Source organism: Dromiciops gliroides, chromosome 6, assembly GCF_019393635.1.
Source record: "Dromiciops gliroides isolate mDroGli1 chromosome 6, mDroGli1.pri, whole genome shotgun sequence".
Taxonomy (NCBI): domain Eukaryota; kingdom Metazoa; phylum Chordata; class Mammalia; order Microbiotheria; family Microbiotheriidae; genus Dromiciops; species Dromiciops gliroides.
The window spans coordinates 242808843-242832031 of record NC_057866.1 but is presented as its reverse complement, the minus strand read 5'-3'; the positions used below and the strand labels follow the sequence as shown (position 1 = coordinate 242832031).

General features: G+C 40.7%; 1 protein-coding gene across 4 annotated transcripts in view; it reads right to left on the bottom strand.

Annotated features, from left to right (window-relative positions):
- RAP1GDS1 (Rap1 GTPase-GDP dissociation stimulator 1) overlaps positions 1–23189 on the bottom strand; it is a 214137-nt gene that overhangs the window by 4119 nt on the left and 186829 nt on the right. For all 4 annotated transcript variants that reach the window (XM_043972756.1, XM_043972753.1, XM_043972754.1 and 1 more), the window contains 2 exons: positions 14681–14807; positions 2957–3085 (listed from right to left, as the gene is read on the bottom strand). In XM_043972756.1, the coding sequence (XP_043828691.1) occupies positions 2957–3085; positions 14681–14807 (256 nt within the window). The remainder of the gene's footprint in view (positions 1–2956; positions 3086–14680; positions 14808–23189) is intronic.

Below are 23189 nucleotides of genomic sequence, written 5' to 3'. Positions count from 1 at the left end.
AACATTTAACTTAGAGTTAGAAAAATAGAAAGATGGCTGCCCAAGGGAACACAGGGTTGGAATATAAATTCCTCTATAAAATCTTACAAAGAAAGATGATGGAAGATTATAAACAATCTTGTCTCATAAATCAAAAAAAGCAGTGAAAGGTAAAACCAGATCAAAGAAAGCTTAGCAAGATAATGCAACATGCAACATCATCTCAAAAGCACCTCCAAGAGAAAAAGGAATACAAATAGAAGAAAAATGAAAAAGATTCGCAAAAATCTTTTCAACAAACATACTTTTCTATCGAGGATAGTGGAATCACCGTTTGGACCCAAATTTCACAGCCCCTGAGGTAGAGGAGGTAGAAACAGCACCGAAGAGAACAAAGATGGGGAAAACATTGGATCAAGTATAACAGAGGAGATAAGTGCTGGAAGCAATACAACTATGAGGACAGCAAGGGACTTGATACACAAGGTATCTGAAGGAAGGAAAGATAGCAAAAATAAGGGGAAAACTATCTCTGACCTTGTCAATATCCAAGAAAAAGTGACTGAGAAAATATCAGCCATAATAGATCTATATATCTATTCTCCCACCTATTCAGAATCTTTATGAAGGTCACATTCAAATAGATTGAAGGCAACATCAATGAGGTTTTTTGTTTGTTTGTTTTTTTAGTGAGGCAATTGGGGTTAAGTGACTTGCCCAGGGTCACACAGCCAGTAAGTGTTAAGTGTCTGAGGTCAGATTTGAACTCAGGAACTCCTGAATCCAGGGCCAGTGCTTTATCCACTGCACCACCTAGCCGCCCCATCAATGAGGTTTTAAAAGGGAGCAAGTAGGATTTTCCAAGTGATATTCAATAATGGACCACACCTCACAATTGACTGAAAGATGTAAGAAAATATCAGATAGCGCTGTTCTTATTGTTTGTTGATTATGAAAAAAAATTTGACTCAGTAAAACAACATGCTACCTTCAGGCCCTTTTAAAACAAAGTAGCCCCCATCCCTGTATCAAGATCATTCATGGTTCCTTGGAAGATGTAACCACAGAATGTCTGATAACAAACACTAGGAGAGACATAAAACATGGAGGTGTATGGTTGTCCAAGGTATTTGCCTCTGTTGTGGAGGGGATCTGGCACGGAGGCTAGGCCACAGAAAGATTCCCTAAGGATGGTGAAGTCCTCCAGATCACACTGGGTTGATAGCATCAAGTCTCCAGACACAGTACAGCCTCATGGAAGAGATCTGTAAGCGCTCCAAAGAGCATAGCCTATCCATCCATATATAAAACACATGAATAAATGAAGTCTGCTAGCCAGTTTCAACAATCCTTCATGAAATCACAGAGCATGTTCTGTAGCAGATCTGCAATGGAGGACTTCAAGGAGGACACGGATGGGAATGTTACAGGATGGCAATGAGATGTTGGGGCATGCCTCGGTGGAGGAAGAGCCAACCCAGAGAAGATGGCAGAAACACGAAGCATTCTTACAAGCTTCAGTTAGACCTCACTTACATCAGGCAACAATGAAGTCTTGTAAATTTCAAGACAACTGAGTTTGTTTCAGATTAATCACATGACAGCTAAACATTTCTACTGCATTTCATTACTGCATTTCTAAGTTTCTTGCTCCCTTATTTTCAGATTAATCACATGACAGCTAAACATTTCTACTGCATTTCTAAGTTTCTTGCTCCCTTATTTTCAGTTTTTCTGCTTTAACTCTCACTATATGTAAACAAAAAACTGACGCTAAGAATCCTAGGCATATTAAGGTGATAGAACAGAGTCAAATGAGCAGCGGTCAGGATTCAGGAAACTTGGGTTTTTAATCCCTACTAACTGTATGACTTTTCCAGGTCTGGGCTCAATATCCTCTTGAATCCCTTTCAGTTCTTAATCTTATCCTTTGACAGCCTAGATTCTGAAAGTCAACTGGCTTCCTATATACAGGTCAGGTTAGAGGACAGTCACTCATCACAGTATTTAAGTGTGAGTTCTCATCTGTCCCAACATACACACAGGGGACATCTCACAGTTATCCACAACTTGGATTTTTTTTCCTTTTCAATTAAATTCACTGAGCTTTTCCCAAGTTCACCATACCATGTGAGGCACTGAGGTATGCTATGAAGAGGATATGAGGCATGGTCTCTGCCCTCAGAATCTAGTAGAGAGTAGAATACAAATACATATCTATCTATAACACCAGTACAAAACACATAGGAAGAAGTCCAAATACAATGGTAAGAGGTTCAAAAGGGGACAGAGCTGGGAAGACTTGACAGAGGAAGTGGCACTAGGCATTGGGCTCACATTTTGTGTTTCCAAGAGCTACATTTATTACCTGCCAGGAACCAGCTGCCTACGTACACTTTTAAAACATCAACAATCCAGAAGAGGCAGTGGGTGTGGGAAGCGGTGTGGGAGTCAAGGTGCTAAAAGCAGAATCAGTGGCTGTAAATTCTAATCCTGGCCCTGCTGCCATCTCCCTGGATGGAAGCCACCTCGATTTCCTCCTGTGTACCCAGTTGGCCCTGTGTAAGTAGGCCAAATGTCCTCAGAGGGAAGCTCTGGGCAACAGTGACTACAAATGACAGTAAATATAGACATGCTTATTGTGATTTCCAGTACAGTATTCTCCCTGGATAATGGTGCTTTAGACAAGGCCAGAACATTGTTTTTATGTCAAAGAGACACATATTGGAGCTAGGCTGTGTTAGAGAAGAGGCTGCTCGTTATTTTTATTTAGCATTGATTTTACACAGCTTTGGCTATTCACGAGCCCTTCAGAAATCACATGAAAAGTGTTTTGAGGGCATCACCATAACAAAAGTTATCCCATGTGATGCTCGAAGTACTGTCTAATGGATTTTTAAATCCAAAGTCACTGCTCACTCCTCTATATTTTATACTTAATTGTTATCACAAATCAAATGGTAGAGAAAACACTTACCAGATCCCATGAGAGCACAGATCAAGACCATGGAGTTATATTTTATTTCAGGAGCACTTCTCTCATCTGCTAACAGTCTGTGTAGAATCTGCACAAGCTTTGCATTTTCTAGATCTTTCTCAGCAGTGACTAGAATAGAATACAATTTAGGTGTTAAGTCACAGCCTTTAAATGTCTTTTTCCCAACCTTGCTAAACATTTTCTTTCTCTTTTAGAGAGTGGCTTTATAAAACCTCCCAATACGATATGACAAATAACAAGGAGATGGATAATATAGTATTTATCTCAGACTCAGTGAGGGCTGATTTAAACATGTACCTCAGGAGCTTACTTTCAGAATTCACCATCAAAACAGCACAACCTGAAGATAAAATGCTTCTTTATGTGAAGTATTATTTTGAAAGACAAAGTATCTCCTTGATTTAAATAATCGAAAATAGAAGTCGAGTGGAAGGCAACCATCTTATGAGGAAAAAGGCTTTCTTGATAATTTGGACATTTTAAAAATTAAAAAAGGAGTTTTAAAATTTATTATGTGAATAAAGAAAAAAAAAAAAGAATGGCTCCAATTTAGCCTGATTTTAGGACTCCTGGAATTCTTCTTTCTAGAACAACATGACCTGGGACAAAGACAGCATCATGAAAGTAAAGTCCCTCAAGCTCATGCATAGGCACATCAGTGAACATTTTTATAGCCTTTTAGCCTTAGCAGATAGGGATTACAAGTATTATTACACCCATCTTTTTGGATGAGGTGAGGGTTAATGCCCTGGTTGTGGCCACATGACAGCAGTTAGAGCCAGTATTCAAACCTGGGTCTCTCGATTTCCATTCAAGCACTCATCCCTGACCATGCTACAGCCCCTAAACTAATGTACGACAGCAGTTTTCTTTGGGCCTCTAGTTTCCTTATGAACATTTTCAATGGCCAAAGAGGTTCAGTGTTCCCTTTGAATCTGCTATTCCCAAACCCCTCACATTTTAATGCAAGGTTCTTTTTTTTAGTGACTTGTCCAGGGTCACACAGCTAGTAAGTGTCAAGTGTCTGAGGCTGGATTTGAACTCAGGTACTCCTGACTCCAGGGCCGGAGCTCTATCCACCGTGCCACTTAGCTGCCCCAATGCAAGGTTCTTAATCTTTTTTTTTCCTTTTTTTTTTTTTTTTTTTTTGTCATGGACTCCCAGGGGTGTCTGATGAATACTATGGACCCCTTCTCAGAATAGAGTTTCTAAATGCATACAATAAAATACATTCAATAACAATTATATTCAAATGCAGATATCTATTTATAAAACCCAAGTTCATGGAACCCATGTTTAAAATAACCCTGTTCTAATGGGTTTCTCTTTTAAGTCTGCTTTTTTATTTTATTTTATTTTTATTTTTATATTTTTTTGCAAGGCAATGAGGGTTAAGTGACTTGCCCAGGGTCACACAGCTAGTGAGTGTCAAGTGTCTGAGGTCAGATTTGAACTCAGGTCCCCCTGAATCCAAGGCCAGTGCTTTATCCACTGCGCCACCTAGCTGCCCTAAGTCTGCTTTTAAAAAAGAAATCTAAAATGTCTCATCCTCCAGAAATCAGCTATATAGACCTCGGTGACAGAAAAGTCTTCTATCTTCTGGGGTATGTAACTAGGACATGAGTGAATGCCTCCCAAACACAATGGCCACTATTTACTTTTGTCGACTCTTGGAGGGATACATCACACTTCTGGAAAGCACTCAGAAAGCATTATTAGGGATTATGAAGTTCTGAGACCCCTACAGGCAAAGGTCTCATTCACAGCTGCTGAATGAAGGCAGTGGAGATTTGGGAAGTGAACATCTGAATAAATTATAGGGTTTCTAAAAACATATTCTGCTGTTTCCATAGAATTGGTTTCCTTTGTAATTACAGATAGCTAGGTGGCACAGTAGATAGAGCACTGGTCCTTGGGTTAGGAAGCAAGCTCAAATCCAGGCTCAGACACTTACCAGTCACCTAACCTCTATCTGTCTAGATTTCCCCATCTGTAAAATGAGGTTAACAATAGCACCTACGATAAGATTTGTATTAACTAATACTTGTATAGTAACTGTAAGACTCTGCACACCTTACAGCACTATAGAAATGCTAGCTAGCTATATAATCCTTTGTACTTAAAAATATTACTCTGAGGGGCAGCTAGGTGGTACAGTGGGTAAAGCACTGGTCCTGGATTCAGGAGGACCTGAGTTCAAATCTGACCTCAGACACTTAACAAGTACTAGCTGTGTGACGCTGGGCAAGTCACTTAACCCCAAATGCCTCCCCACATCCCCACCAAAAAAAAAAATATTACTCTGAGAATGAGACATTTTCTTGGATGTGGTTATGTGGGAATTTCCTTTACTTGAACATGTGTCTATTCATATGTTAGGAAGGTTTTGTTTTCTTTTTTTTTCCTCCCCAAAGGGGGAGGGGGAAGAGAGAAAACAGATTTTTGTTCATTGAAAAAACAATGTAAAAAGAAGGCTGAGAAGGCTCCAGCAGACTGCCCAAGGGCCCTGCAACATAAGGAGCAGGAAGCATGGATGGGGAACACTGAAGTCGAAGGGAGGGGAGCAGAGTTGGAACACATGCTCCAACATGACCACCTGTATGACTGTGATTAAATAACTGAACATCTCTGAGCCTGTTTTCTTGTCTAAGAAATGGGGGTGATAATATTCTCACTACTTATCTTACAGGGTTAAGAGTCGATCAACTTTTATATGGACTAAAAAGATGGTCTCAGATTGGAATTTGGATTTCTGAAAATAAAAGAACAATGGAAGGGAATGTCTAATAAGGGTTAGTAAAAATGCAGTTCATGGGGCAAGTAGGTGGCACAGTGGATAGAGCACTGGCCCTGGAGTCAGGAGGACCTGCATTCAAATCTAGCCTCAGACACTTGACAATTACTAGCTGGGTGACCCTGGACAAGTCACTTAACCCCACTTGCCTCACAAAAAACCCAAAAACAAACAAAAAAAAAGCAGTTCACTGCATTCTTACTAATCTGATCTTGAGACTGTAAAGTAAAATATGGAGGAAGAAGCAAGACAATTGCTTTGATATCTCTAACCCAGGTATGTATCCCAGAGGGGTGGCCGTTACAATAGAGCAAGAATAACCATAGAAATGCTCAATAATTTATAGGAGAAAAGAAATCCAAGAAAAAAAGCCAGCAATAAAACTCATGGCTTTGGAGGTTTACATACAGACATATGGTATGGGTAATAAGCAAGGCGAACTATCGATCCTAATACAAGGAGGCAAGTGTGATCCCATTGACTGTCACTGAGACTGGATAGAACGGGACTCAGCCAACATACAAATTTGCAAGTTCAGAGTTTATTTAAAAGAAACAGAATAAGGCTGGGATAGAACAGAAGAAGTACTGAACATTAAAAGGATTTATTTGGGAACTTGAGGGGGAAATATTATGAAGAGCATTTGCCTGAAGATCAAAGCGGGAAGGAACAGAAGTAATGTTTAGTGAATATGTGACAGACCATCAACTGAAGAATTCAGAAGCCATCACAAACCAGGGATGGCAGAATGATCTAGGAGAATTCAAATATTCAGACATCTTCTAGCGCTTTTCCAATGCAGAGTAAGCTAACAAATCTCTAGCCACACTTAATGGTAAATCCTTCAAAAGGTGGAAGAACGAATGAAAGGAACTGCTATTCTGGTCCTAATTTTTGTCAATATGGAGGAACTGGTTTCTCTTAGGGGGAAATTTCAGAATTTGTTCTAAAGAAGATGGACAGGGGCAGCTAGGTGGCACAGTGGATAAAGTACCGGTCCTGGATTCAGAAGGATCTGAGTTCAAATCTGGCCTCGGACACTTGCCACTTACTAGCTGTGTGACCCTGGGCAAGTCACTTAACCCCAAGTGCCTCATAGAAAGAAAGAAAGAAAGAAAGAAAGAAAGAAAGAAAGAAAGGAAGGAAGGAAGGAAGGAAGGAAGGAAGGAAGGAAGGAAGGAAGGAAGGAAGGAAGGAAGGAAGGAAGGAAGGAAGGAAGGAAGGAAGGAAGGAAGGAAGGAAGGAAGGAAGGAAGGAAGGAAGGAAGAAAGAAAGGAAGGAAGGAAGGAAGGAAGGAAGGAAGGAAGGAAGGAAGGAAGGAAGGAAGGAAGGAAGGAAGTAAGGAAGGAAGGAAGGAAGGAAGGAAGGAAGGAAGGAAGGAAGAAAGAAAGGAAGGAAGGAAGGAAGGAAGGAAGGAAGGAAGGAAGGAAGGAAGGAAGGAAGGAAGGAAGGAAGGAAGGAAGGAAGGAAGGAAGGAAGGAAGAAAGAAAGAAAGAAAGAAAGAAAGAAAGAAAGAAAGAAAGAAAGAAAGAAAGAAAGAAAGAAAGAAAGAAAGAAAGAAAGAAAGAAAGAAAGAAAGAAAGAAAGAAAGAAAGAAAGAAAAGATGGACAGAGTCTGACATACCCCTTAGGTTCTGGAGGACAGCTTCTAAAGGGTTCAAAGCAAAAGGCCTCATGGACCACAATTCTACAGGGAACTGAGGAGAGGAGGAAGGGATGGGAAACTTAAGAATAAAATTCTGAAGATGCAAAAAGAAATAATTCTCTTTTGTTGTTGTTGTTGTTGTTGTTGTTGTTTTTTGGTGAGGCAATTGGGGTTAAGTGACTTGCCCAGGGCACACAGCTAGTAAGTGTCAAGGGTCTGAAGCAGGATTTGAACTCAGGTACTCCTGACTCCAGGGCCGGTGCTTTATCCACTGCGCCACCTAGCTGCCCTGTAAAAAGAAATAATTCTAATGGAAAAAAAAAAGGAAAATGAAGACTGATATGGATGGTCAACAAATAGATTTTAAGTTTCTTGGCTATTATGTCTTTGTTTCCAGGCATTTTTATGCACGGGACCTTTCTATCTTCAGCCTTCTTGGAGTATATGACCAGCAGCAAAATTTAGTGACTTTTCTGACATAATTTTTCATTGTTTTCAGGGAGTTTGGACCAACTCACAGTTTCACCTACAGGGTGGGTCAGTCTTCCCACAGCCTTTTTTTTTTTTTTTTTTTTAGTGAGGCAATTGGGGTTAAGTGACTTGCCCGGGGCCACACAGCTAGTAAGTGTTAAGTGTCTGAGGCCAGATTTGAACTCAGGTACTCCTGACTCCAGGGCTGGTGCTCTATCCACTGCACCACCTAGCTGCCCCTTCCCACAGCCTTTTGGCATTCATTGTTTCTGTCATTTGTCAACTCAGCAAATTTTCATTTAATATGTGAAACCATCTTTCAAACGATGATGGAGAGTTTGTGATTCTTTTGAAAACCGTTCATTGCTTTGAGTTTTTATTGAGCAATGTTTTTTTTTTTGTTTTTTGTTTTTTAGAGGCAGCTACCTTAAGTAGTTCAGTAGATGGAGCTGGGCCCAAAGTCATGAAGTTCAAATTCATACTCAGACACTTACTAGCTTTGTGACCCTGGGCATATCACTCAACCTCAACCTCAATCTCAATCTTTGCCTAAATCCACCACCTTCAAGTGGCAAAGGGCAAAGCACATCAGAATCTTTGCCAAGAAAACCGATGGACTGTATGATCCATGGGATCATGAAGAATTGGGCATGACTGAACAACAGGGGGCGCCACAGTGCAGAGAACCAGGCTTAGAGTCAGGCAGACCTAATTGAAATCCCCTTCAGACACTTGCTAGCTATGCGACTCAGAGCAAGTCACTCCAGATGTCTGCCTCAATTTCCTCTACTGAAAAGTGGGGATAATAATAACACTTCCCAGGGTTACTGAAAAATCCAGTGAGAGATCTGTAAAGTGCTTAACACCCTATCTGGTACATAGTGAGTTCTACGTAAATGGTGATGGTTTTATCTATTTGTATTAATTGCCTGTCTATAATAGATATAAAACTTCTATCAGAGCTATGTATGTGATGCAAAGAATTCCCCCCAATTGACAGTGTATCTTCATAAATTATCATTCCTGCTGTGGTGTTACTCATTCAAGAACCTTCAAATTTTATGTATTTGAAACATTTTTAAAAAATGATTTGTTCTTTCCCTTGTTGGGTTAGGAATTCTCCCTCCAACCATACATAGCTGGGGAAAGTAGATTCTTGCACATTCTTCTAAATATTTAAAAATTATTTGGGGGGCAGTTAGGTGGCGCAGTGGATAGAGCACCAGTCCTGGAGTCAGGAGCACCTGAGTTCAAATCCGGCCTCAGACACTTAACACTTACTAGCTGTGTGACCCTGGGCAAGTCACTTAACCCCAACTGCCTCACAAAAAAAAAAAAAAAAAAGATTTGGCCTTTTATATTGACATCCCACATTCATTTGGAACACATCAGTGTCCTAACTAAAACGTGACACCCAGAACTTCACTCACACCATACTCCAGATGTGGCCTTACCATGGCTGACTTCAACAGAACCGTCACTGCCTTGGTCTGGACACCAGGCTTTTTCACGTGGTCCAAGAAGGTGTGTCTTTCTAGAGAGCTGGCCACTCATACTGAGTTTGCAGAAAATGAGGCCCCCAGATTTCTAAGGTAAATTGCTATTTAATCATACCTCCTCATCTTAGTTTTCTGGTTTAACTTTTGAACACAAGTGCAAGACTTCATTTGAAACAATTTTCAAAAAGGAGAAGAACATGGTATCTGCTGATGAGCTTGACTCTGTCCTGTCAAGATTCTAGAATACAGCCATAAGGGGCACATCTGGAAACAGAAGTGGTGATCACAAAGAGCAAACACAGCGCACATATGTCACTGCCTTTTTTCCCAAAGATCCACTGGTGGGTAATTATCCCCCCAAAAGTCTGAAATGGCCTGATGTTCTACCATTGACATTATTCTATCTACGCAGTAGACCAAGAGGAGAACTTCATATATCTCCTTATGAAATGCTTTAACCCAGGGGATAAAATATATGTAAAGAATTTTCAGAGAACCAGTGGAACCCAGCCCGCTTGGGAGGGACCTTTTCAGGTATTATTGATAACTCCTACTGCCATTAAAATTGGTGAAAAAGACTCATGGATTCATTGCTCTCATGTAAAACCTGCACCATGCATAGGTGAAGAGATTTCAGATAAACCTGAGATAGACACGATAGCAACTGTTAAAGAGCAAAGGGAGCCCAGAGGAAATAGGCAGTTCCCATTTGATAGTCCCACTGATCAGTTAAATGCTTTGGGACTCAGTCTTCGTAAAGTATCAGGAGACGGAAATTGCCTTTTTAGGGCTTTAGCAGACCAGCTAGAAGGTCACTGTAGGAATCATCTCAGACACAGACAAGAAGCTGCTTCTTATATGATTAACCATAGACAAGAGTTTGAGTCTTTTAGAATAAATGACTCCCCTTTTGAAGAATATGTTGACGAATTAAAGAAATTTGGAAAGTGGGGAGGAAATGATACAATTGTAGCATTTGCTAAGCAGCATCAGCTGAATGTGGTAGTTCATCAGTTAAATCAGCCTTTATTGAAAATCAGTGGCACAGACAAAACTGATGCTAGCGAACTCCACATTTTCTACCATAAAGAACATTATGATAGCATTAGAAAGATCAATGACAATTGAGAAACCCCTGGCATGCAGAGAATTGGGGAACTAGTTAAAACAATATGGCATACCCCAAATTCTAGCAGCTTAAATACTTCAAAATTTAACAAGCATTTCCTTCTACAGGCAAACCACTGAAGCACATGGCCTGGTTTTCTGGCCCACCTCAATTTCCCTCACCTTTTCCCTACCCTATACCTATTTTTTTAAAATTCCTTTTGTTTTTTTTGTTTTGACTTTTGAAAGGCACTGAAAAGACCTGGAATTCACCACACCTTTAAGTTCTTTAAGAGCACAAAAGAGTGCCTAGTGAATCTTTTGCTTTTTATTTTTGTTTTTGTTTTGTTTTTTGACTTTTGTTTCTTTTGCTTTTCTTTAAAACTCAATTTTGTAAACTAAGTGACTTTTCAAAGACATTTAAGTATATGCTGTGGGTGAGGCCATCAGGCCTCAGAAGCTACCCAGAATTCTTTTTTTTTTAACTCTTTCTTTTTGAGAGAACCATGAGTTCTAATGAGTTTTTTTTCTTCTCTTTTCTCTTTTATGGTATTCTGTTTTTGTTTTTTTAAAAAAAAAAAAGAGGGTTATTGAACCCTATTGCTTGATACCTCACTGAAAACACTGAATATTGAATCTTGCTAATTGGAGTCTTATTTCTTTTTGATAAATTGATCACCACTTTAAATATCTGCTACTGTTATACTAGAGAATTCATGTATAAGATGATGTGGTTTACTTGCTAAAAGAAGATTATGTAATAATATCTAATATAATCAGCTATTTACATTCATTTATTATTTATATGTCATTATACTCTGGGTATGGTTTGGAATTATTGTATATATCACTAATATATTCTCAGTTATGCAGCATAGCACGCATTTTTACCATCATACTGTCTTTGGTGAAATTAATATGAGATTTTGGGAGTATGGAAACTTATCATTTCAGAGACTAACTTGCTGTGAACTTTGATGCAGGCCCTGGAGAGAATATATGTGCAACAAAAGGAGAGACAGGTATACGTAAGTCCATGGTTTGCTTATGATGGTGACTATGTAGAGCACAATTACTAGGCACAGTCCAGTTTCATCCTCTCTCCCTCCTAATACAACCTAACTTAACTAAACTTATTTTTCTTTTTGTCTCACTTAGTCGAACTCACCTGTGGTCTAGCACAATCACTGGCTGTCTCAGAATCATGAGATATGGTATGATAATCTTTCCATAATATTTTCAGGTGTCATGAACACATACTAAATTTGGCTTTGATCCAGACACATGGTGGTAAAAAGTGTTATAGATTGCATAACTACCTCAACCCTCTATTAGAAGTCTAAAGATATAAAGGAGGGAATGTAATGGAATTTATTAATTTGAATGTTGACAATGCTATGCTAAGGTTTAGTAAAAATGCAGCAATTCAAACAGTTAAAGAAGAGAATCCAGCTTTCCAGACCAGAGTCCAGAATCCAGTTTCCTCCTGATGACATCTTATGACTTCAAGAAGACAACTCAGAGACTTTATATGAACAGTTTTGTTTTGTTAGTTTTTACTATTTCCTTTCTGTTATTATATGCCATCTGTAACATGTACTCTCTGCAGAGGCCCTCCCTTTGCAAGACCAATGTCAAAGCGTCGGTTTATGAGGACAAAAAACCACCCCTCTGGACAAAACTTTCCTCTCTTCCTTTTCTATATTGTTATTAACATGTTATTAGTTAGCACAGATTATTATATTCTGTTATTTTTGACTGTTCCATTAAGGAAACGTTCCGTTTCTTGAGGAAGCAGAGGGGAGAAATGTGGTAAAAAGTGAAAGTTTTGAACAGTTGGTTAGGATAACCGAAGGATGCCAGTTTTTGAAGGACCACCCTTTCAGGGAGGAGACTGTGATGAACCTCCCATGCGTCTGCTAAGCACTCCACTTCTGTCTGCTAAGCACTCCACTTCCGAGGTGCAAGCTTAAAGGCAAGGAGAGAACGGAAGTGATATCTTTTCTCTCCTTGCCCGCTGGCTTGCTCTGCACGCGCGCGCGCGCGCGCGCACACACACACACACACACACACACACACACACACACACACACACACTGACTCAAGTTTGACAGCATGGTCCTTGGTGATCAGCCTGGTCCCCCATAACAAGCACATGCTTGACGTGGTTCTCAGACTCAGAGGTGGTTTTGGAATTTGGTGAGTTCTATACGGAATATAGACTAAGCTTAGATCTAAGACTATTTATTTGTATTTCTACTTTCCTATCCCTCTAATCAACATCACCTTGTTTTGTTGGCTAATTAATTCCCAAACAATAAAAGCTCTAACTAAAGCTCAGAGGCTTCTTTCACTTCCTGGTCTGGGAGATATATATATATATATCAGGGAAAGGTTAAAGGGGAGTTTAATGCTCTTGTATCCAATTTTAAATCTCACAAGTCAAAGGCCCCCAGATACCACAATACTCAAGGTATCTTAAAAAAAGGGGTACCTTTTGTTGAATGACTCAATGAACTGTAGTATATGAATGCAATAGAGTATTTTTGTGCTATAGGAAATAACAAACACAAGGAATTCAGAGGAAGATGGGATGACTCAGATCACAGAACGTCACACTGTTAGTAAGTGTCCGATCTGAACATCCCTTAGTTCAGCACTTTAGGAACTAGTGGAGTGAGAGAATCAGAAAAAACACTACACAAATGACTATAATAATGTAAGTGAAAAGAGCCCAAAGGGGGCAGCTAGGTGACGCAGTGAATAAAGCACCGGCCCTGGATTTAGGAGGACCTCAGTTCAAATCCAACGCAGACACTTGACACTTACTAGTTGTGTGACCCTGGGCAAGTCACTTAACCCTCATTGCCCCACAAAAAAAAAAAAAGAAGAAGAAGAAGAAGAAGAAAAGAAAAGAGCCCACAGACCACAGAAATACACGTTCCCCTTTTCCTTGAAGAGTTAGGAGACCATGGATGATGCATGCTAGACAAACTGTCCCTTGGTTTTAACAGACTTGTTCATTGGCTGATTCAATCAGTTCCCAAATTGTATAAATTCTACCTCCACACCTTTTGCACCCAGTCCCTTCTATCTGCTCAAGAAGCCATCTCTTTAGTTCAGGTTCCCATCGCCTCTTTTTTTGGGGGGGGGGAGGGGAGGGAGGGAGAGTCAGGCAATCAGGATTAGGTGACTTGCCCAGGGTCACACTGCTAGCAGGTGTCTGAGGCTGGATTTGAATGCAGGTTCTCCTGATTTCAGAGCTGGTGCTCTATCCACTGGGCCACCAAGCTGCCCCCCTCCCCTGGTCAATCACCTGTTGCATGGATTACAAGAGTCTCCCGATTAATCTCCCTTCCCAAAGTTTCTCCCCATCTCATCCTCCACAGAAGGCCAAACTGACATTCCCAAAGCACAAGTCTGACTACATTATTCCCCTCCTCCAGTAGCTCTAGCAGCAACTTCTTGGCACTGTGAGCTCGTCACTTATGGTCTTTTCAGAACAGAGCAGGTTTGCCAAATGCTTTTGGAATGGGGGGTGGGGGGTAAGGACTCCAATCAGCCAATGGGCAATGCTTCAATGTTTGCTTTTGGGGGGAAAAAAAGCATTTCTCATATATTTAAGATGCCTACATGGCCTACTTGCCATGGAGAAAAAAGTAAACAACTGGGGCAGCTCTTTGCTGGCAGTCTCTGCAGCTCTCTTTCCCTTTCAAAAACAAAAATGATTCATTTCTTTGATTTCATCTTTGTGGTTCAGCTTGTACATGGTTTTAATAATATTCTATAAATTGTGTGCAGAACAATAAGAAAGCTCATTGGTGTGGACTGCCCCATGCCCAATTCAGAGTGTTGTGGGACAAGGCAGGACCCAGGGTCAAATCACTTTCATCTCCTTTTTGGACAGGGGTACAAGGTGGATAGATCAAGGTGGGGGTGGAGACAGTTTACTTAAGACTTCAGACATCTGACAACATCCATCACACATTCTAGTGAAGAAGATGGAGAAATGGAGAGCCTTGGAACTGGTGGGATGAGTGACCTTACAAAGCAGTCACTGATGCCTCAAGGTCAACCCATGGAAAATAATTTTTCTTAAACACAGACATACTGGTTCAGATGTGTAGGCCAAGGTCCTGATGTGAGAAACAGATGGAAAAAAAAAAATTTGCCACTGGGGTACTTACCTAATTCTAAAGCTGCTATTAGCGCCAATGCAACAAGGGCTTCATTCTGCATTATTACATGTTCGCTAGTTGCCATGGTTACTAGATGCTTTACGCCACCATTCTCCACAATGGTTTTAATTACATCCTAAAATTTTAAAAGCCACAGAAATATTTTTAAAAATTACATAAAGTATAAATAAATTACATTATAATCAGTGAATTTATTGTTTAGTTGAAGGGTTTTTTTTGACAGGGTCCAGTATGAATCATTACATTTATCCATTTTTAAAAAAAAAATTACTGGAGGAAAGGAAAAGGCTTTTTAGCTATAAATAAGTTTATCAAATATGACAACTTAAATTACTCAAATAGAAAAGTAAAATCTTACTTCAAGACCACTTATGTCAAGCATCCCCTTTAAGCAATAGGCATGTCTAAAATACCAAGCCAAATAGATAAATATGGCTGCTGATCTAAACTTTGATTTTTCCATTTGATCAACCAAGGAAAGAATTATGGAACTAAAGGCTCACCATTTATTAAATTAGTAGGTATACCTAGCTTTTTCTCAAGTGATTCTGGGTAAATGGTCTCTTATTTAGTGACCCTTACTTAGTGACTCCTTGGCTGGGGTTGTGTAAAATATATCATGTGGATCCGAAATATAATGATGTACTTTAACTAAAACATATTCAACTATTCTACTCCTGCTTGGACTATAAATTTGTGATACCCACAACAGAGCAGGAGAGAGGGGACATATTTGTTTCTTCTACTGCTCATCCCAGAGGGAGTTTTAGGGTTTTGTTTACTAGAGTCGTTTAAACAAAAACTATTTGTTTACCAACCAGAAGTATATGTGACTCAGTAAAAAGTGATAGAATAAATGTTTAATTAGTTAAAATAATTAGAGTGCTTTCCAATGAGCTTATTGAATGACACAACTTAAGGGTTTATAACAAAAGAATTACAAGATCAGATTTAGAGGTAGAAGGAGTCTAATAGGTCATGTATCCCAAACCATTCATTTTACAGACAAGAACACTGAGGCTGAGGCACATTAAGTGATCTGGCCAAGGTCACGTAGCTACCAAATGGTGAAGATGGGTCTTGAGCCCACATCCTTTCTACTGCAGCACCCTGCAGCTTCCCTCATCTATACTAATGTTTTAAAAAAGAGTTTGCTCTTTGATAATGTAGATATGCCTGTATGTTGTTTACACTATCTAATGGGCAAATAATTTCTTCCTAAATAAAAGATAAGCTCCAGTCCAATGCACAGCAAAGATCACAATTTTGAAATCAGCAGTAATCTGAATACAGGAGGTTCTCTTGCAGTTCTATTCTGACACCTAAGGGGGGAAGCACAATCCTAAGCCTATCTTAGTTGTGCTTCTACAGATACAGGCATTACTGAAAATGCCTGGACTGAGCACTGCTACCATGAAGAAGCTATAGGGAAATGTGTTCCTATGGGAAAGAATGCTGTCCCTAGGCAAGTCAATGAAGAGCACCCACAGAGCCTACAATACCTGGTCACAGAATATTCTAATCACAGCTTGGTCCTGTGGCCTGCTAACTATAATACCTCCATCTACCTCCTAACTTTGTACTTCCCTCTCCCAGCATCATATCATCACCTATTCATCATTCAACTCTCTATCACCCTGAATTTATCCTTTGTCTTCTGAATCCAGAGGTGAGATTATGTACCGATCAGCTCTGGTTCATTTGGAGGGATTGGAGGGGGAGAACAACATGTCTGTAAAACCTGCTGGCACATCGATGATCCGATTTTCCCCTTGTGTACACAAGCCATAAAAAAATGCCTTGGCTAAGCCTGAAAATGCACAGCACTGAATTAATTCTTCCACATTAAGTCTTTTCCCTTGTCACCTTCTTTGGAAAACTGAGAAAATGTTCATTTCTGATGAAAAGAAAGGATCTCAGGGTACTGTATCATCAATGACAAGTTCATTTAGTTGAAACCATGATATTGAAATCTTGAAATTTCTAAGTAAAGCATGGAAATTATAAAGGAAGTCAGTGAAAAAGAAAATCAAGACAGACAATTATGAGAAGCTCTACCTGCAAATTACTTATGGAAGGTCCTTGGGCCCACATCTCATATCCCATGGTTTGTGGTATGTCGTGCAATATCTCTGTGGCAAGGGAAAGGCGAAAGAGTCTGCAAAGGAGCCGTTCAAGCTTGGAAATGGGCAGTATTGTGTTTTAGGTTGTTGAAAAGCCCAAGCCCAAGCTCAAGCAAGATTAGTTTCCTGGCTCCTTTCTGTGCGCTAGAACAGGTGACTGGTATGTGTTGTTAACATGTATTTATTTATTTATTTATTTTGGGGGGCAATGGGGGTTAAGTGACTTGCCCAGGGTCACACAGCTAGTAAGTGTCAAGTGTCTGAGGCCAGATTTGAACTCAGGTAATCCTGAATCCAGGGCTGGTGCTTTATCCACTGTGCCACCTAGCTGCCCCTGTTAATTTTAAATTAACCTTTAAAATTTTCATTAACAAGATCTTAACATGCATTCATTTTCTTTCCTTCCCATGGGGGAAAAAAAGAAAAGAAAAACAAAGTCCTTATAGTAAAAGCCTTCCCTCCCTTTTCTCTTCCCACTCCCCTACAATTTCATTACCAAGTACTTAGTGTGCATGGCACTGTCCAGGGTGCTAATTTGGATACAGAGAAGATTTGCCCTCAGAGAGCTTACAACCTTGCTGCATTTTATTCTGTACTGCTGGGGAAGGGGGGGTAAACCACAAACAAAACGCATGATTATTAAGTCAGCCATGAATTTTGATGCTATGTGCCTACCCCTGTAGACAGGCAACCCCAAGGAAAGCGAAATTTTCTTTTGCATTACGCAGCATAAATACTGACAAAATAAATCGTGTGAGGGGCATCTCCATCTCCAGCCTACAGAGTTATAACATATGTATAACACTTGCAAGGCGCTTTCCTCCCCGACCTCCCCACTGTGATACCTTGTGAGACTAATCACAAGCTGAGTGAGCTCCCTTTTCACTTCTTCACCTAATTAGGATGCTCAAGGTTTTAAGGCTGAGATCTTGAAAGCAAGGTAATGAAGATGATCCCTCAGAAGATGTAAAGTTACTTGGAGACCAAGTCAGTCACAGCAAGATACTCAGTATTGCCTGACACAGAACTGGGAGATGTCCCCTGGGAAAATGGAAGGAATCACCAGTAATTAAAGAAATGCAAATTAAAGCCATTCTGAGATTCCATCACACCCACCAGGGTGGCAAAAATGACAAAAAAAGCAACATGATAAGTGCTGAAGGGGCTGTGGGGAAAAAAAGCGTCTTGATGCACAGTTGGTGGACATGTGGATGTGTTGTTGTTTGTCCGTTCTCAAAGACAACCATGACATCACGTCATGACTTACGGTGAATTGGATTTAAGTGAGGGAGGGCTGTGCAAAGTCACCAACCTCACGCTCTTCTCCATAGCCATCTGGGTTCAGTGGCAAGACATATATGAGGGTGACTGAAGACGGCCCCAGATGTTTAAGGCAATTGGGGTTAACTGACTTGCCCAGGGTCACACAGTTAATAAGGGTCTGAAGTCAGATTTAAACTCAGATCTTCCCAACTTCAGGACCAGTGCCACCTAGCTGCCCTCTTTGGATGTGTACGTGCTTCTGAAAAGCCATTTGGAATTATACACAAAAAATGACTAAATTGTCTATGTCCTTTGACCAAGCTATACCACTGTCAAGTCTATATACCCAAGAGGAACCAAAGAAAGGAAAAGGTACTTTGTGTACAAAAAATATATAGCAGCTCCTTTTGTGGTGACAAAACACTGGAAACTAATGGGATGTAGTTCAATGGAGGGGTGGCTGAATAGACTGTGAGATATGAATGTGATGGAGAATTGTGCTATAAAAAATGAGGAAACAGATGATTTAAAAAAATATGGGAAGATTTATATGAACTGATGCACAGGGAAGCGAGAAGGAAGTAGGAGAACAATTTATCCTATAACAATACTATAAAAACAAACAACTTTGAAAGCAATAACCAGGATTCTAAAGGACAGATGATGAGATGTGCAATCTGCTTCTAGAAGGTACAGATTTAGGGTGTGGAATGAGGTAGATATTTTTGTACAAAGCCATTGAGGGAATGTTTTGTTTGACTATGCATATTCTTTTTTTTTTTTTTTTTAGTGAGGCAATTGGGGTTAAGTGACTTGCCCAGGGTCACACAGCTAGTAAGTATTAAGTGTCTGAGGCCGGATTTGCACTCAGGTACTCCTAACTCCAGGGCCAGTGCTCTACCCACTGCGCCACCTAGCTGCCCTTTATGCATGTTCTTAAAAGAAATTTTTTTCTTTTTTCTTCCCAACAGCATACGGCAGTCTGCCTGGGGAGAGAAAATAGACTTCTGATATTATTTTTAAAGGGGGGGGGGGGCGCTGCAATGTTACAGGTGCAAAATGTTGCCAGTGTGATCAGGGTATCATTAGTGTAACTTAACTGTTATGTTCTGTTGCAAGAGGTCTCTCACAAAGTATTTGTAATGATAAAACAAAACATGCATTAAATTAAAAGAAAAAAAGGCACTGGAACAAGTACAAATTGGAGGATAATAAGGAGTCCTATCTCATCTTAAAATAATGGCCATGTAGCCTTGTGGTTATTACTAAATAAAAGTGGAATTGAAGATAGCAGAGTGTGTGTGTGTTGCTTTATCTCCCTGCAAAGGGAGCACTTTTTTTTTTTTCCACTGCCATACAATGGGGGGCGGGTTGTATCACGGCCCCCTTCTCCCCTCTATCCCCCCCCCCCCTGCCATGGGAGAGCTCAGCACTCACACAGAGTATCTTCCTCCAGTGTAGGCCAATAGCCACTTGCTAAACCAAAACACATTTCTAGCTCTTGCTGGACTACAGTAAATATGATTAGATCTATAGAAGAAATTGAAAGCAAGAATTGCAGTAAATCAGCCCAAATAATAGGTGATCTGCATGCAGATAACGGAAAGCTGGCTGACTGAACATACAAACAACTCACTAGTTCTTGGGATGTACATAATTTAACAGAGCTTGACTATTAAAGCTTGAAAGTTTGATTTCTGTTGCTCATGTCTTTTCAGTAAAATATGGTGCCATGACAGGTAGAGACAAATAAAGACAGGAGGAAAAGCATTTCTGTTCTTAATACAGATCATAATTCATTAGAAGAGACAAGAATTCAGGATGACTGATCTTCAAAAGCTCAGCAATTGTACGAGACAGTTCACCATGTGCAGAAGAAAGAAACCTAACGAATCCCAATTGATTCTGGAACCCTGAAGCCTTCCTGGAAACCCACATACTTGCTGATATACACAATGGAACGAAAATGAAGCAATGCTGACATATTCCAGTTGAATGGGGACGCTGTAGTCCAAAAACATTTTGAATTTAATTAGAAACAGGAACTTGAAAACAAGAGTAACCATTTTTTGGTCTTGTAGCATCAGATCTATTTTTAATGAATCTTATTTCTTCATGATTGTGGGACCCTGCTTAAAGCAAATAAGCAAATGGAGAAAATGGCCTAGTTACCATTCAGGAGCCTGATAAAATTAGAGCAAGTATTCTGTAGGGAAGAGGGTAGTAACTTTCTAGGAGGCACTGGATGAGGTACCTAACTGGGAAAAGGAGCCAGGCACATGTGGGCTTCCTTTGGCCAGTTTTGGAAAGTGCCCAGTTATTTCCATTTCACTGTCAGTTGTATCATCAGGGGAAAATGAAGAGGAGACTGTATCCATCACCTTAGTTACATATATAGGATTGCTTATATAGGAATGCAGATATTTCCTTCTTTAATGATGGGCATTAATGATAATAAGAGTCTTTGTGGCACAGTGGCTAGAAGACTAGCCTTGGCATCAAGAGAAATTGGGTTTAGGCCCTCCCTCTGAGACATGCTGTGGGGCAGCTAGGTTGGCACAGTGGATAGAGCACTGGCCCTAAAGTTGGAAGGACCTGAGTTCAAATTTCAGTTCAGACACTTACTAGCTGTGTGACCTTGGGCAAGTCACTTAACCCCAAGTGCCTTAAACATCTGGGGCCATCTCCAGTCATCCTGATGTATATCTTGCCACAGCACCCAGATGGCTCTGGAGGAGAGAGTGAGGTTGGTGACCTTGCACAGCCCTCCCTCACTAACCACTTCACTTCAAGTCACGACATTACCTCCTGAATGTCACGGTCCTCTTCGAGAACAAAGGACAAACAACAATAGTACATGCTGGCCTGTGACCCTGGACAAGTCACTTAGTGTCAATGCCTAGGCAATTCAGAATTCTTGACAGTGGTAATTACTTACACAATAAAACTGTAGGTCATATTCCCTACCAAACCATCACTCCCCCTTACTTTTCTCAGTTTCTGTGAATGATGCCACCATCTTCTTAGTCACCCAGACTCATGACACTGGAGTCATCTTTGACTCTTTCCTCTCCCTCAGTCTCTCTATCCAGTCAGTTATGAAGTCCTGTCAATTCTATCCCCTTATTTTTCACATTCATCCCCCTTTCTTTTCCACTGCAATCACTATTGCCCTCACATACCTAACTCATCCCCTGCCTCCTGCCTTCAATGCTGTTCTAACATCTCCCTCGATGTTTCTTTTCCTCCAGTCTGTCCTTCAAGCTCCAGACCATGTAGCATTCCTAATACACTAAAGTCTTCTGGGCTTCCTACTGCCTACCAAGTGTAGTTAAAAACCTTTTCCTTGGCAATCTAAGGCCGACACAGCCTGGCTCTCACCTTGCGCTCCAGCATGATCATATAGCACAGTCTAGGTTCTAGCTGAGCTGGCCCGCTCCCATCTCCAGTTCTCAGGCTGCCTTCTCCCATCTGTGCACCTCTGTTCACATCCCCTCTCCCTGCTAATCCTGGCAAACTCTATCATTCTCCCGCTCCCCCAATCCATCATCCTCCTGAAATCCTTCAAGGGCTGACCATGGGCTAACTCCATTGAGCCTTCCTCAAAACCCCGGCTGAAAGCAACCCCTCCCTTCTCAAATTCCTCGAAGTCTTCTGAAATTCTCCTTTGTACTTAGGATACCCTTCCTAGAGGCAACGAGGAGGTGGCATCAGGAATAGAACACTGCACTGGAGTAAGGAAGAGCTGAGGTCAAGTCCCTCAACCTCTCTTTGTCTTGGCTGCCTCATCCAGGAAATGGGGAAGCTGGACTCAATGGCCTGGGAGGTCCCTTTCAGTTCTAAATTTATGATGAAATTAAATCTATGATGGAATAATCCTCCCGTCAGTTACTTATATTTACATCTGGTCTGTCCCCTCCCCACCTGTAGAAAGTGAGGTCCTGGAGGTCTGGCATTTATTAGATTTTCCTTCATATTTGTATCCCCAGAACGTATTAAGCTTACACAAGCGTTAAATTAACCCGAGTTTGTTGAATTCAATCTACATCCTACCCTTACACGAAGTATGACTCTGTAGACCAATGGTCTCCAAACTTTTATGATCACATCCCCAACAGCATTTTATTTCAGCATGTGCTTGCAATATATGTATTTTGGCTTATTTCTAAAGTACATGCATGCACTACTGTTCTAATAATTACACACATTCTAAAACACAAGCAAAAATGGTCAACAGACAAAGATGAAATAATATTTATCTCAGAGTCACTATGCGGCCACCATAGGGTTTTTTTTCTTTTTTTCTTTTTCTTCTAGAGTTTTTAAAATTTAAAAAAAAAATTTAATAGAATTTTATTTTCTAAAATATATGTCAAAACAAAATTAACAAGGGAGTGATGCGGTGAGTCCCATATTTAAGGAACGCACTTTGGTAGCTGTACAGAGGATAGGCTGGAGAGGGAAGAGAGGCCCCTCCCCATCAGGGGCTGTGCTTGGCTCTCACCTCGTGGAACAACATTTGCCCATCGCCCTGTTCCCCTGAAGATGGACTCAGGTCTGCATCTTCTCAATGCGCCCTCAGCTTCCCTTCCCTTCTGACTGGAGGGCAGAGAACTACACTCCTCCCAGCCCTTCTTCTATAGAGGGCTCACCACCTTCTTGGAAACTCCAAGCCGCTCTGCCTGGCTTTCACTCCATGGAACAACATGCCCTGTGCCCCTGGTATTTTCCAGTTTCCTTTTGTGGACTGTCTTTCCCCATTAAACTGTAAGCGCCTTGAGGGAAGGGATTGTCTCTTTTTCTTAATGACATCTCCAGTGCTAAGCACAAAGTCAGGCACACAGTGGGTGCTTAATAAACTGAACTGCAGTGATGAGAGCCTAAGGGGCAGTAAAAGTAGACAGAAAAGGAACATCTAGAGAGATGTGGAAGGAGACATGACAAGGCTTTGGCAAAAGATGGTACGTGAGGAATGAAGGAGGGCGAGGAGTTAAGATGATGCTGGGGTGAGTGCAAAGATGGTGGTATTCTCACCAGTAAGAGTGAAGTCTAGAAGAGGAGCAGGTACATAATGTAATAAGATCTGCAATAAAGATCACAGCCCATCTGTG